The sequence below is a fragment of the Pygocentrus nattereri genome, chromosome 8, assembly GCF_015220715.1.
Source record: "Pygocentrus nattereri isolate fPygNat1 chromosome 8, fPygNat1.pri, whole genome shotgun sequence".
Classification (NCBI taxonomy): Eukaryota; Metazoa; Chordata; class Actinopteri; order Characiformes; family Serrasalmidae; genus Pygocentrus; species Pygocentrus nattereri.
In genome coordinates, this window is record NC_051218.1 from 20,775,951 (window position 1) to 20,791,103 (window position 15,153).

The window sequence follows — 15,153 nt, forward strand, 5'->3', positions numbered from 1 at the left end:
TCACAGGAGTTTAACATTTTGCATAAGAGGGCAAGCAAGAAGGTGACCTGCATCAGCCATCCTCCTTTTCTGCAGAGCTAGTGTAAACATCATGGTCCATCAAAAGTGGTACCATAGGCATGAATGACATTCAAGAAGCACCAAAATAAAACAGGCCTCTCACAGCTGTTCTTGGCTTAGACCCAGACACAAGACTGGGTAAATGCCAGACTATGAATCTGCAGTACACGAAATAAGACACTGCCTGTCTGCATCTTAAAGCACTAAATCAGATGTACATAACACTTCAGGCCACTTTCCCTTTGACAAACCAGAGTTTAAAGTCTATATTGCTGTGGATTTACTGCTGACAATATTTTATCCAAAACTAGGCTTATGGTTTTGTGCAAATGACCAACAGCTCAAAATGACTGCAGCCCACAATACAAAAGCTCTGCAGCATAAACATGAACAGATGAAAACAAATCTGGGATATAGTTCAGTGGGTCTTTATTTAAGTGTAATGCCTAAAAACAGACCGGCTGGATGACAGGTAGGTTTTCAGTACCTGGCATGGCTTCGTTCTCTCTGGGAATGACATGGTGAAGGGGGAACAAAAACAGAAAAGGGCAAAAAAAAAAAAGAAAAAAAAAAAGCACGAACAATTCCCCAGTACAACTAGTACTGACATACTAGCTGGTCCCTATAAATAAGGCGGAATTTGAGTCCTTCCAAATGTACAAGTTATGTTACAGTTGAACACCACAACATGAACGGCCAACAAACATTTAGATGAATTTCTTCAATTCATCATACAAGACAAGCACAAAGGCACCACCCATGCCTCTGAGGACGTTGGACCAGGCTCCCTTGAAGAAGGCTTTGCCACCCTCATCACGAGCAATCTTCCTCCAGCAGTCCATTGTGCCACTGTACATGATGTCAGCTACAATGCAAAACAAGAATTCAATATTATTTCACTTACAAAATGGATAACCCAAAGAGAGCACACATTTTACACAGAGCCAACTTACCTCCTTTGCGCCCAGACTGCATCATCATACGACGACGCACTGTGTCGAAGGGGTACGATGTAAGACCAGCAACAGCTGTTACAGTCTGAGCAATCATCCAGCTGACGATGATGTGGGTATTCTTGGGATCTGGCAGCATACCTACATACAGAGGGAAAATTTAATAACTAACAGTAACCAAACAACACAATCTCCACATTACAGACAAAATACACTTACCTTTAGCGGTATCATAGATGCCAAAGTAAGCAGCTCTGTAGATGATAATGCCCTGGACAGATACATTGAAGCCCTGGTACAGACCCTTGAGGCCATCTGACCTGAAAATCTTCACCAAGCAGTTACCCAGCCCACTGAATTCTCTCTCACTTCCAGCTTTGCCAACATCAGCTGCCAGACGGGTTCTGGCAAAGTCGAGAGGGTAGACAAAGCAGAGAGAGGTGGCACCAGCAGCACCGCCAGAGGCCAAGTTACCAGCAAAGTACCTCCAGAACTGGGCGCGCTTGTCTACACCATCAAGGAAGATCTTCTTGTACTTGTCCTTGAAGGCAAAGTTGAGGGCCTGAGTGGGAAAGTATCTGATGACATTGGCCAAGTTTCCTCTCCAGAATGACAGGAAACCCTGCTCCTTGGGAATACGGACAACACAGTCCATGATACCCTTGTACTGTTTGTCAGCCGTGATCTGCTTGCTGGCATGTTGCACCTGCAAATAAAAGTTCAGGTTTGAGTTACACAGAACAGAAGCTTTTTGTGACCAACAAACCATCTAAATTATTGAAACAGCCTGAACGTGCATACAATTACAGCGCACAGACGCAGGTTAGGGGAACAAACGAACGTCAAGCGCAAACACCGTAACGTTACAGGATCTCCACAAGCTAACGTATGAACTTGTTTCCTGGTGTGAGGCGCATAATACGCCCACTTTATCGCATCTAAGTGTACTCGTCTACCCGTAAAACATCTCCGAGAAACAACTAAGATTAATGAAAGCAATGAACGCCGGATGAATGAATAGCTAGCTAACCTAGCTAACGTTAGCTAGCAAGTGCTCCTGAAGCATAAGGCCTCTTCGTGTTACGACCTTGGCCAATAATTAGAGGAAGTAAAAAATATATTGAGGCCACCTATAAACGGGCAGCTAGCTAAGATCTTTGCTATGTCGTGAGACAGTATTCGGCTAAATAAAGCCATCTACACAGTTTAACTACACTTCTTAAGAGAGTTGTAGCATGAGTAATTGAACAGTTTCGACTAGCAAGTTGTATCATGCAGACAACGCCTTGGTTTCTGGTCAGTAATTCCACAAGAACCGCGCTGGAGACACCAAGTGTCGAAGTGCTACCGCTAGCCTCGCCCTCAAAAGCTAGCTGGCTTTGTTAGCTAAGCTAGCTAATTTTCAATTCTCTGCAAGGAGACGTTCCGCTCGGCTGCTAATGCTCTCTGGGTTCTGCAGCTAGCTAAGGTCATAGCTACCACACAGCTAAACTTAGCTTCCATTCGCTAGAAAGCGGCAAGCCCGAGAACCAACGGTCACTTTAACGGGCATTAGGGACAACTTAGTTAGCTAGTTAGTAGTCGGAGAAACACATCGATTGCCAGGTTTTCGTTGTGATTTCTTAATTAAAGGATCCATAATTAGCCAGCGTTAACTTAAGAGTTACGTTAGCATTAAAGCTAACCGAATAACTGGTGTGGAGCCAGGTTGTGAACAAAGCGAGACATCGAGCTAACGCTGCTGTTAAATTCTGTAACATAAGCCAACTTGCCGTGCCGTCAACATGTAAGTTAGCTAACATTTTAAACTAAGTAACCCATCAGACCGTAAGTGAACCACACTGCGCAGAACTGATTTAGCTGGTTAACCGGCTAACTTTTCCGGAACTCGCCGTTCACCGTCACTCTGCGGCTTAAGGTCATTGTTTTAATGCCTGAATCTTTCTTACCTGAAGAAGAAGCTTCACTCTTTCGATGGGAGCAACAGCTGTTTTGGAAATGGCAGCGGCGATGCCCCCGGCCAAGAAGTCCTTGGCGAAAGAGATGGCGGTCTCACTCATTGTTGGGTGGTGTTAACGTGATGTCGTGTGAAGGAGACAAATCCCGCTCAGCTGCAGGGGGAGTTACACGGAATGCCGGCCGGGTCGAAATGGCCGATCGACAAGCTGCGAACAGAATTTAAACGGCGGAGCTCGCGAGACCGAACGAGAATGAAAATGAGGAGCTTTGATTGGTTTCTTGGAAAATCGGGCGGGGCTAAATGTTCTGTTCTAAGGGAAGGGGCGGGCTCGAAATCACGAGGCAGAAGAAAACGTCATCAAAGAATCAGGCGTCATCACTACGACTGTCTTTTTCCCCTCTAAGTCTCGTGAGAAAGAGAAACATCTTCATGCTTCAAAAGTTAAATACTGATGTACACTGAATACTAATATTCAGTAACGCCCAGGTTAAGTGGTCTGTTATAAGAAGTCTCCTCATTTTGTCCGTCAGGTCACACACAATCCATTCTGCCCAAATAACGAGTCCTTGACTTGACTTCTACCGTGTGCCGAAAGGAGACTGTACAACGCAGCGTCAGTGATAAACGGCTAGACTGTCCACGTAGAATCGCTCGACTGACTCATTCTCTTCGCAAACAACAGCTGGAATCAGAAGCAGCTTCTTTGAATGAACCCGACCGCTTCCACCTTTCCTAAGCAGAAGTCACACAACTCGTTTTAGACAAAATTGCGTTCAGCCACCGAGTCACCAACAAGAAACTCCAGCTCTACAGGCGAGGCAAAATTCTTAAAAATCAGTTCAGTTCTTAGTTTTAAAGCCTAGCTACCACGTAACTCTAGCAGAGAGAGAGTCATCAACGTTACATAGAAGATTCAGAGCTTCTTCCAAATGCATTTACATGTTTATTTTTTATGTATTTTTCATTATGAATATTACACACTGCCCTGCTAAAAACCCACAGGAACTGTTAAGAGTTTGTTGGTTGTGTAAAGGATCCTAATGGTTTAGGTGACCAGTGGCTGACTCTAAATGCACTTAATGGTTTCTTAATGGGATCTAAAGGTGTTCTACAGGAATACCCATTCACAAGTGAAATCTTCTGGCTTCTAATGGTCCTTTTTCAGCAGAGTGGTCACTGCTCATTTTGTTTAGCAAATAAAATGGCTGTGTGTGTTGCAGGCATTGCAACCCTTGGTTCCTGTCATTGAAAAGTAATCAGAGTCAGTAAATCAATTTACACCCATTTCACATCAAACCACTCTTGTTTACATCTCATCAACTGAATTATTTTGAAGTTTTGGAAAATTGGTTCCCTAATAGCCAGTGACAGATTCAACAGTACTGGACTGTAGAGGACAGAGATAAGTTTAATGTTTATATTGCTAACACTCAACTTCATTGCTACCAATGCAACTGTAACTATTAATTGTAATAACAATCAACTGTAATATATAAAACAGTATTATTTGTACATATTGTACAGAACACAGGGGGAAAACATAAGTAATAGCATACATGGACAATCTAAAATCCATCGTCATGATTTGTCAAACAAAGGCACTGAAATCTCTCATCCGGGCAGGCCTTTTACATGTGTTCCTAATAAAAGAAAAGCACCCCTCTTTTAATAATAATGCATTCATTTAATACCTTCTGAAGGTGTGATAATTTTCATTTATCACTGTCATATATAATCTGAAGAATTGCAGAAACAATGGTTGTGCTTCAAGTATGCTGGACCAAGATCTCTAAAATGGCACAGATTGTACTGAATACAAAAGCAGGTGCAGTTGTGCCCTTCAGACAACTAATCGTTTATCAGCAAGTGTTACAGATGATGCAGAGTAATTAACATCATCATGTAGTAAAACCAATAATCAATTCAGGAGAAAGTCCATACTGTCTACTGAATACTGACAGTATCTACTCAACATCAAACATACTGACTGCTTCTCAGTGCACACTGCAGTGCACAATTTGTGGAGTGTTCACCCAATTCAAACCCCGTAACTGTTGAACTGAAGTGTTCTGAAGTGCTGTAACGCAGAGAAAAATCCAATATCACATGGAATTAAAGAGTTCTTTTTAAAAGAAGAAAAAAAGAAAACAAAACACCAGGGTGCCAAAAATATATCAGCCGAGAACACTCAAAAGTCTCCTGAAGAGTGGTGTGGCAGTTTGTCCTCATCAGTATCAGAAAAAATGATCTGGAGTCCCCCCACTCAGTTTTATTTTCCTGTTTTGTCCTCTTTTTGTCTCTTTGCTCATCACACGGAGAGACAGAAACCTGTTCACCAGCGATTTCTCATTGATGAACTTTGTGCCTGTTCTTTCCTGTTTCTCAGGTAATGCTTAACCTCCTGTAGTTCGTGTGGCCCCAGGCTTTGGTCCACTCCTGGTTTGAGTTTGTAGCTCAGCGGAGACACAATATATCCATTTTGGTAAAGACAGACTTGTTTACACATCTCAAAGCAACTGAAGAGCAGGCCATAGTATGGGACAATCTGAGGACAACACATGACATAACTGTTATACATTAAGAACAAAGAAATAATAAATTATTATACATGTATAAAAATGCTGTTTCCAATGATCAATTTCACAAACTCGCAGGCTAACATCTGCCAAAAAAGTAAACATGAGCAGGCCTACAAATACTAATATTAAAAGTAAAGACTCCTCCTCCTGTAAAGTTACTATTTTGTATAATTGTTTTTTTTTTACAGAGACAATATGCATCAATGTGTATGTTTCAAGGAATCAATTAAAAAAATTGCTTTTCCTCAAAATGACTTGATACGAAAATGTGATGAGAGTAAGCAGCACCTGAAAGCAGAGAGAATGCCTCTCTGAAGGAAACTGACTGGTCCTCATTCTCAGAATTCCTGTATTAAACAATTAATTTTCCAATAGCCTGACGTGGCTTCATTAAGGTCCAGTTATACCTACATTAATAAAGAAGAATGTAACTTAAACCAATATTTTAAATGGGTTACTTTAAAATATTTCTAAAAAGTAAATAACATAAGTATAAATTTGCTACACTACAATCAACTAAAAATCTCGACATCCATAAGTTATTGCAATGACTCTTCTGAAATAACTGTTTGTTCCTTTATGTCTTCAACCCAACTTTGTACTTTGCCTCTCTGAGAAGATCTTCAAAAACATATTGATTTTATTCTCTTCAGATTGCATGTACACACAATCCACACAATCATTAATTGGACAAGATCCAAAGACGCTCTCTGCCTTTGGGAAATTATATATTAGATTAATCAAGCTGGTTGCTGAAATCATGCCAACTGCTTGTCCACAACATTCTTAATTATTTTTAAGTTTCTTCGATTTGGGCAGATTAACTTGAATATAAACCAAAGCGGGCACAAACTGTAAAGTTCTTTTTTATGACTTCACATTTACCAAATAGGAATATTTCAAAGATGACGGAATGACCTAGAGGGTGTTGTCTGTATTCTTTTGTCATTTGAGGACTGTGGGATTGAAATAGATATAGAAATCAGAAATCAAAGCTTTATCTGGCCTGAAGGCCCAGAGAAATCAACTATAGGTTCTATTCTTTAAATTAACACAGAGAGAAGAAAAAGCAGTTCCTATTCATATCTGTCTAATTTTTATATTTATTTATATAAATAATATCCAAATTCCCATAATATAAGTACACAGGGGACAAAAGTAGTGGCACCACCGGTATATTCACAGTCACAATTTTAAACATCTCACCTTGACTGTGTTGGCTGTAAAGCCACTCCAAAGGGACAACATGCCCTTGGTTCTGATGACCTCTCTGAAGCAGTTTATCATCCCAGTAAAGTGGACATCGACTCCTCCACAATGTGGCAGGAAAGGACTCTGAGCCTTAAACATTCAATACATTGGTATGAGTAAATGCACAGTAAGCATTATGTTAAAAACAAATGCACATTAACAGAAGCCATAAAACATAAAAAAGGGCAAAAGGACACTAGAAAAAGTAGTTCAGCGTGTGTCCTGTGTGTGTACTTTGGAAGAAGGTAGATCCAAAGTAGTCAGCACAGTCAATGAGACACAGGGTCAAGAAGTTAAGGCAGCATCAAATTATGTAGTTGGACAATGTCATCATGAAGAATTTACCACGGGCACATTGATCAGTTGTAAAAGCCAGGCTCAATCCAGTGAAAAGGACAGACCTGTTTTCTAGACTTCCAAGTGTTACTAGACACACTCCTGTTTAAGGCCTTTTAATTTAGATTGTGAAATGATTAAAGTAATATAATCCTGCTCAGAATAAAAAGCTCCAGGGAAGCCCACAGCTTCTTTAAACACTATGAGTGAGATTGATGGGGTTTGTGTTGATATTGTTTCTATAGACACTGTGTGTGTAGCACTAAACAGCAATCCTTTCTCCACAATAGAGTGTTGACAACTAGGCCATTGTCCTGCCTGACTGTATGGTTTAATTTGCAAGACAGACTGAGAACACAAAAACTTAACATCCTTATACAGAATGGTTTTATTTTTTTTGCACAACAAATTAAGAAAGTCAATAACAGATCAATAGTAGTGGGTCATTTATCTTTGAAAGACCTTATCTTTAGCTTGAAGACACTACATTCCCAGCTGCTGCAGCCATTTGTGCTCTCTAGTAACACACCGTGCCCTTTACTGCTTTTGATGTAAAAGCATTTATTTTTTAGTTCATATAATAGTACAATACACAGGAAACAACAAAGCCAGATAAGGTCTGTTATAGTTGCACCACCTAGTAGTAACTGTATTACACATGTTTTCAAGAAAGAAAGTAGTTTGGTGTGGCTACCATATAGGAGGGGTGACTACAGAACAACACAACTTCAGAGCCGTGTTATTATTATACATTTGAATTTTTCATTAGTTTTAATTTTTCCATTTTAGTTTTTACTTATAATGGATGCTGTGATGGAAGTTATGTGTTAACAGTAGAAGAAAATTAATACAGCAATATACTGAGCTCAGCTCGGCTCCAGCTTTCCCTAAAGACAGCCAAACACAGAAAGTAGTCACTTCTAAACTCTCATTCACACACTGAGAAAAACAAAACCCAAGTTTTTTTTCCTCAATAATCTATTTTGTGTTAGTTTTGTGGTGGACATTATCATTTTGATTTAGTTTTTTTTGTTTTCATCAATATTTTTATTATAGTTAACATGCATATTTTTATATAATTTAGTTTTTGTTTTAATAGTAGTTAACTATACTAACCCTGCTTCTGAAGTAAAGCCGTTAACACTTACTGAAGTCATGAACATAAGGCACTGCTAGTCCTATGACTGGAGTTTAAAATAATAATGAAAAAACTAACAGCAGTGTTGAAACATTTTATGTTATGAGAAAACAAGTGAATTTATAAAGTGCCGTTTTTCACAAAAGCTTCATTTATAATTTGTGATCTTGTATGAAAGTTCCATAGGTCATTTTGGACTCTCTAGAAAACGCCCTCTAGTGTCGGATCAACCAGGAAAAGACTCCTCCACGAGAGGAACTGCTGATAGTACCATGTCTTCTCTCATCGTCACTCTCATTCCAACTCTTTGGTTTCTGCTTCAGAAGCTCTTGCACATGACAAACTCTTCCACATCTTTTGAGCTGTGCTGCACTGACCACTTGACTATCTTCTACTTGTCTTCCTTTTCTGCTCTCCACTTCTCTCTTTCCTGTTCCATCATTTCACCCTTCATCAACAGCTAATATTTTAGCTCATGGTTATCACGTTCAAGGTTCTGAAAATGTTCTATTAGTTTAAGTCATTCTCTGCAATTGTTTAGCCACAACTTTTTGCAAACAAGCAAGTTTTGGTTTAAGATGTATTCGCAGATAAGTTACAAGTTTAAGTTTAATAAAACTTGCTTTAAACACAGGTTCCCAAATGTGTTTTCCTTTTTTATATTGCATTTGTAGGTCTCTGTTCATAAACAAACTAGCCAAAACAAATTTACTATAAAATGAAAGTGTTACACAAAGCTTAGTTCCATCATCTATAATAGGCACTGCCAAAATTTTATGCTGCTGCACCGACGTTGAACCGTGTGCTTGTACTGGGTTGGTATGTCCAATGGGTCAAAACAAGCTCAAAATAAAAGTCCACACTGATTGGCGTTCTCGCTTTGTATAACGTCTTTCATTTTGACATGTTACATTTTTATACACACATAAAGCCGAAAGGAACAACAGATTTCGCAAAATGTAGTGGAGTACAAAGTAAGATATTTGACTTTGAAATGTAGTGGAGTGAAATTAAAAAGTCACCCAAAATGGAAAACCTCAGTAAAGTACAGATACCTGAAAAAAACTAAAGTACAGTAATGAATTATATTTACTTAGTTACTGTCCACCATTGCTTTACGGCATCATTCTATATTCACTGCATTTCTTTTTTTTATCATAAATTATAAGGCATGGCATCTTCTGTTTCAGGCAATATAGATTAGCCTTATTTTTGCTATAATGGCTTTCTATTTCAATTTGACACGTACAGTCAGTATGCTGCAAAAAAAAGCTAGAGCCAAAAAAAACTGAACACACTTTCTGCATGCAATACAATTTGTAAAAGTTTGAACAGCCCTGGTCACATCCTTTACAGGAAAGATACCTTAAATATGGTATTTTTCTGCAAATTTTAGTGCACAAACTACTTATTTGCACAAACAGAAAATATTTGCACTGCCACATTTTGTTTTAAACAGTAATTGTGCATTAAAATATGCAGAAATTAGTTCCCTGTAGAGCATTTTTGTACACTATATAGCCAAAAGTATGTTGGCACTTCCAATTATTGAGTTTAAGTGTTTCAGCCACATCCATTGTTAACACGTGTATAAAGTCTAGCACATAGCCATGTGCTCTATGTAGACAGACGCTAGCAGCAGAATGTGTTGTACTGAAGAGCTCAGTGACTACACATTGCATGGTAATAGGATGTCACCCTTGCCACAAGTCAGTCCGTGAAATTTCTGCTGTGCTAGATCTGCCCCGGTCAACTGTAAGTGCTATTACTGTCAACTGAAAGCGCCTAGGAGCAACAACTGCTCAGACACAGGGGCACCAAAACATTTGCATATGGCTATATATACTGCTTTAAATACTACTAATGACATAGGATTGTATACAAAAGCATTTTTAGGTAGTCACCCAAAACTATACGAAACATGCTATACAAATAAACCATCATTATTATTATTATTATTACTGCTGTTTGATTATGGCCTACCAGTAGTTAACTGTTCACAAGTCCAAGAACTAGAGATACATTTAATGTTGCTTCTATTTTGCTCTAGTTTAGTTTTATATTAGTTAATACATAACACTGCTCCATGTGTTGCAATGCTTTGTTTTTTTCCTGCCACTGTGCACTGTAATTACTGATAAAACTCATCATAATGGCAATAGCGTAGGAATGACGTAAACACATTGTATGTTATATGATTCTGGGTCTGGTTAATGTAATAATGTCAACTGCCACGTTCCCAGTCCAACAAATTAGTTTTGAGATCCATTATGTGATTATATACTCTCAGGTCTTAATCTGCTGATGAAAATTAAACTTTCACATTGAGACATGAATTCACTTCATGTCATTTTCATAGTTGTTGGTTACACACAATTTATTAAAGTGTTACTGATTCTAAAACAAGACTTCGTGATCAGCTTTAGATCCTTTTTTATAGTGCATATTGGATCCCTTACGAAGCATTATTATCATACCCAGCTATCTAAATATCACTATACCACTGATGCATATGCCCTTGTTTTGTGATAACAGTGAGTGCAGCCACTATAAAAAGTCAGTTCATTGATCTGTGTAGTTTCCCAGCTTTTGATCACACTAGTTAGCTAAAATATCAATTTTATCCCAAATCTACAAGCAAGTCAAGAAAACAGCATCTACTAAAATGCCATTATTCAGGATTTTTTTTTGTTGTTATTTATAACTTCATGTTGATGGCCTACTGTTGGCCTGTGCAGTTCTACTTTAATCAACTGTGTAGTGCTACTTTTGCAAGACATTGCTGTTGTGAAGTGACCTTGGGTTTGAGAAAGATGTCATGTACATTTAATCTGTAATTTTTATTATTATCCAAAATGTGGCCTAATCTAAAAGTACAATTTCGTGCTTATTAAAAATAATGCAATCATGTAATATACGTTATCTTTACAGCAAATGTAGACAGATAAATTGTATATATAGAAAAAGTGCTGACAAACTGACAGTCGTTTAATGAAATTAAGCAAGAAAAGGTGAAAAAAACTACTTTGAAGCACTTTGTTTCTATTCAGTCTGCTGAAACATACTCTGTGTGAAATGAACACTATTTTAGTGAATGTGTGTGAAAGTTTTTAAAAGTATGCAAGCAGAGTTACTCATGCATTCTCTCACCTGCATCTTCCGTTTAATTGTCTCGAAAGGGAAAGAGAGAGATTGAGCCACTCCTGCAGCAAGGCAGCCATTGATGAAGTTCTGCAAAGAGCTGAAACGGAAGTGGTGCTCCTGCCACAGTTTATCCAAGTTAATGTAGACTACATAGCAGCCAATCGAGAAGGGCACTGCACCTGTTCCACAGAGAGAAGAGACGACATAATCAAAAGAAAATTTTTGCTACTTTCCACAAATATACTGTAATGTTAAAGCTGAAGACAGACCATGTTTATCTCGGGATACTAATGTTTTGTTTTAGCCTGTGTATACATTAAGGATGCATGATCAGAACTGCCCAAGATCAAAATCTTTATTATAGCAGATTTATTACTTCTATTTTGGCACATCTGTGTTGCAGTTCTATGACCTATACAATGACCTTATGCATGTGTCATTGTGCCAAGCAGGCAGTTGCATTTTACTTCTGATTTACCACCATTTTAATTCAAGTTATTTAAATAGACACCTGTTTTTTTTTATTTAAAAGTGAGTTTGACCTACTAAAAAGCAAATAAATGTTATTTACATAGTGAATTCAGCTAATGGAAAGTACTGAAAGTGTGCTAGAATTTTCATAGAAAAAGCACTAGGAAAAATCAAGATCAGTGCATCCGTAATATAAATGAATATGGAAATATGTTTTAAGAGGGAAAAATAATAAGGGATAAAAGTTGTTAAAATATGGCAAATGAAAACACAAGCCACATTTATATATTTATATACAGGAGAAATAAGCAGTCCAGAGCTTTTTAGGCTACTTATTGCAACTTAACTTTCACTTTGGTGAGTGAATATCACATTTTAGTAAATTAAGGTGAAGCGACGGCCAACTGCAGCAACTCGCTCAGCAAATCCACATGACCAGCAGCAAGGAACATGTGACTGACAAGGACACTATAACATGCTACTAATTACTCTGTTAAGACAGGTCAAAGTCCAAAACCCAGGCAACATATCTAATAGAAGTGATGAACATGAATATTACATTAGTTTAAAAAAAAAGATATAAACTTACCACGGAAAGTAAGGAAATTTGTGTTTGGTAGATTATTACTCTGTTGTAACAATGCTTCTTGGCAATAAATCTTATACCGTTGGAAAGCCTGTTAATTTCCCTTTTAAATGGTGCCACATTTGTAAGGAACATGCATTTGTGGGATGAGCAGTAGAGCCAAGTATTGTTACAACAAAGAAATAATCTACCAAACACAAATTTCCTTACTTTTTGTGCTTAGTAAGCAAACTTCCTCTTATAATATAAAAGTCTCTTGTCTTTCTTTACTGTATTATATTTACATTCTATACATACTATACAACTAACTCAAGAGAGGCAAACAAAGCATACCTAAAATAGTGAGGGAAAAGCCCCGGTAGAGAGCCAGGAATCCTTCATTTCGGTGAACCATGGAAAGAGTGTGCAGCAGCCCCCTATATGTGGATTCTCTGCAGTTCTGGGCAATCAGTCTGGTTTCAACCACCTCTAATGGATACGTTATCAGAGCAGCAGATATACCTGCCAGACCTCCAGCCGATATGGCCCTCCACTGTGAGATACGGCCAAGATCATCCATATGGAAGTGGACAATCCTGTAAAACAAAAATATAGCAAAAAGGGTTCTTCTATTGTTACAAGCTTGACATAACTGCATAGCACCAAAAAGGGTTAGAATACATCATAACAACAGCAGAACCCTTTTTGGTGCGAAAGAGAACCATTTTCAAAAAGGTCCTATATAGAACCTTATACGACAATCTCATCAATGTGAAGAACACTTCAGGATGAACTGGTTCTATAAATGACAAAAAACTAAAGAACGAGCTGTATTTATTTATTTTAAGTTAGATTAGAATGACGGATCTAGAGAGAACATCTTATCACAAAGCAAAAAGATTTAAAACACATTGTTCTGCCTTATCTCAGCCATGTTTTATCAACTGCACTGCCCTTGCGCAAGACTGCTCAATATAATCTGACTCTTCCACTTCCAAGAATACTGTATATAGGACTTTCCTAAACTGGAAAGGAGGACCGTGTTTACTTATGCGACTACACGTGACAGGCAGACATGACCGTGTGCCGTCTGCTCTTCTGGATACAGGAAGAGCTCCGTTTATCAGGGGCAATCCTGGCACGCAGGACTGAAAGGGAGGACAAGTCAGCTTATTCATTCAAAAGAGTGAGACGGTATTTAAACCGGCTCGACATTAAAACGTCCTCTTTATTGACCAATGACGCCACCATGTGCGGAGGCCTTTGGAGCGCTCCGATTGGCTGAGCGAAAAAGGCGTGATTTCACGATGGCGTCACCCTGAACTGAAGTAAACTTAGAGAGTAGCTAACGCTGGGCTGCCTAGCCGCGGTGCTTCAGCAAATACATTTAGCGCCACAGCCGATCTAGAAAACAGTGCAAGACACTGAGTAAAGATATGAACAGGGGGCCGTTTTAAAAGCCCTTTATATTCTATTCCAAAGCTGTGAGCAGCTGACTGTGCTGCTGGCTAGCCAGCTGACTTCCTGTACAGCAAGTTCATATTCAGGAAGGTTTTAGTTTTAAACTTCAACTGGGAGACACAAAGAGTCTCATAAATACACACAGACATACGTTACATCAGTGGCTCAAAGCGTAACAGGGAGTGCTACTCACTTCTTGTAAGTTGCCAAATGTATGGCGCTGTATGGGAACAAACGAAGGCAGGACACCGAGTTTCCTTTCCAAAACGCCCGCAGACCCTCGGTCTGATACAGAAGAAGAAACGTGTGCATGAAGCCGCGTTTGCAGTGAAACGTCCCCACTTGACCTAAAATCTTCACCACTTCGAGCGGCGATGTGACGGTTTTGCTAAAAACACCGGCAAAGCCAACGCACATCAAACTTTGAGAATTTGTCAGTCTGTCATCCTTTTTAACGGTGGCCATAATTTCTTCACTACTAAAAAACAGCACAGTTTAATACCGTACAAGCCGCAAATCCGCTGCCTGAAGGCAATAAAGCACAGAGTTAGCAAAAATATTGATCATGCCACCGGAGTGTAAATCCCCAGCCGTAAGCGCTACTGTCGCCTGCGTCTGCATCACGACTGATCGTGACGTAACTGCGTGTTTGGTTGCGATCATTGGTGGATAAATTGCCGTGGGGCGGGACAAACATAGGGAAGCAACCAATAGTAGATCCAAACTTTCAAATCCACCAATAAAACAGTTTAATAAAAAAACGTATCTTGCTATTTCCGAAATAAACTGTGCTGATGTAAATTATCCTGTAAATTATACCCAAAGTCCTTTGTCTGACATGAAATGAGCAATTCTAGCCCGAATTGCTCAGTGCTGATAGGAACCAGACGACAAAGTGTTTAAAGCCACATCTCAGAAAGTTATTGCTGAAAATGTAGACATCGAATGCAACTTTTCTTAAATGCTGGAATAATTTTTAAAAATCTATGGACTTCCTTTTTAGTATTAGTTGCAAACATGTACTATTTGTGTCATTATTCCTGTATTTGTTGTCATCCAGGCAATGATGGCTTCAAATTCTGAATCTTGGTTCCTCTCAGTGTTTCTTTCTCATACTCTTGGGAAGTTTTTCCAGCTATGTTTGCCCTTGGCTTGCACATATAAAGTCTGAATTCCTGTAAAGATGATTGGTGGCTTTATATCTGATGTAAAAATCCAAAATACTTTACAATTAA

At 38.8% G+C, this 15,153-nt stretch overlaps 2 protein-coding genes across 2 annotated transcripts; both read right to left on the reverse strand.

The window, feature by feature from the left end:
• Positions 1-472: 472 nt before the first annotated feature.
• On the reverse strand, positions 473-3,175 carry slc25a5 (solute carrier family 25 member 5). The gene is made up of 4 exons (XM_017707144.1): positions 2,963-3,175; positions 1,233-1,719; positions 1,014-1,154; positions 473-925 (listed from the first exon to the last, which is right to left on the reverse strand). Exons 1-4 carry the CDS (start codon positions 3,071-3,073, stop codon positions 768-770), a joined length of 897 nt encoding a protein of 298 aa, XP_017562633.1. The 5' UTR covers positions 3,074-3,175; the 3' UTR covers positions 473-767.
• A 1,461-nt stretch (positions 3,176-4,636) lies between these two features.
• Positions 4,637-14,549, reverse strand: slc25a43 (solute carrier family 25 member 43). Its single transcript, XM_017707145.2, has 5 exons — positions 14,112-14,549; positions 12,812-13,053; positions 11,428-11,600; positions 6,759-6,893; positions 4,637-5,518 (listed from the first exon to the last, which is right to left on the reverse strand). The coding sequence occupies exons 1-5, from the start codon at positions 14,381-14,383 to the stop codon at positions 5,306-5,308; spliced, it is 1,035 nt and encodes a 344-aa protein (XP_017562634.1). The 5' UTR covers positions 14,384-14,549; the 3' UTR covers positions 4,637-5,305.
• Positions 14,550-15,153: the final 604 nt, after the last annotated feature.

Bases quoted from the DNA above. Each gene is read 5' to 3' on its own strand.
- slc25a5 (XM_017707144.1), bottom strand. From the start codon at position 3,073: ATGAGTGAGACCGCCATCTCTTTCGCCAAGGACTTCTTGGCCGGGGGC. The intron at 1,720-2,962 runs GTAAGAAAGATT...TTTTATTTGCAG, and splicing joins GAGTGAAGCTTCTTCTTCAG to GTGCAACATGCCAGCAAGCA. The intron at 1,155-1,232 runs GTAAGTGTATTT...CTCTGTATGTAG, and splicing joins CATCTATGATACCGCTAAAG to GTATGCTGCCAGATCCCAAG.
- slc25a43 (XM_017707145.2), bottom strand. From the start codon at position 14,383: ATGGCCACCGTTAAAAAGGATGACAGACTGACAAATTCTCAAAGTTTG. The intron at 11,601-12,811 runs GTATGCTTTGTT...TCTGTGGAACAG, and splicing joins CTTTTCCCTCACTATTTTAG to GTGCAGTGCCCTTCTCGATT. The intron at 6,894-11,427 runs GTGAGAGAATGC...TGAATGTTTAAG, and splicing joins CAATTAAACGGAAGATGCAG to GCTCAGAGTCCTTTCCTGCC.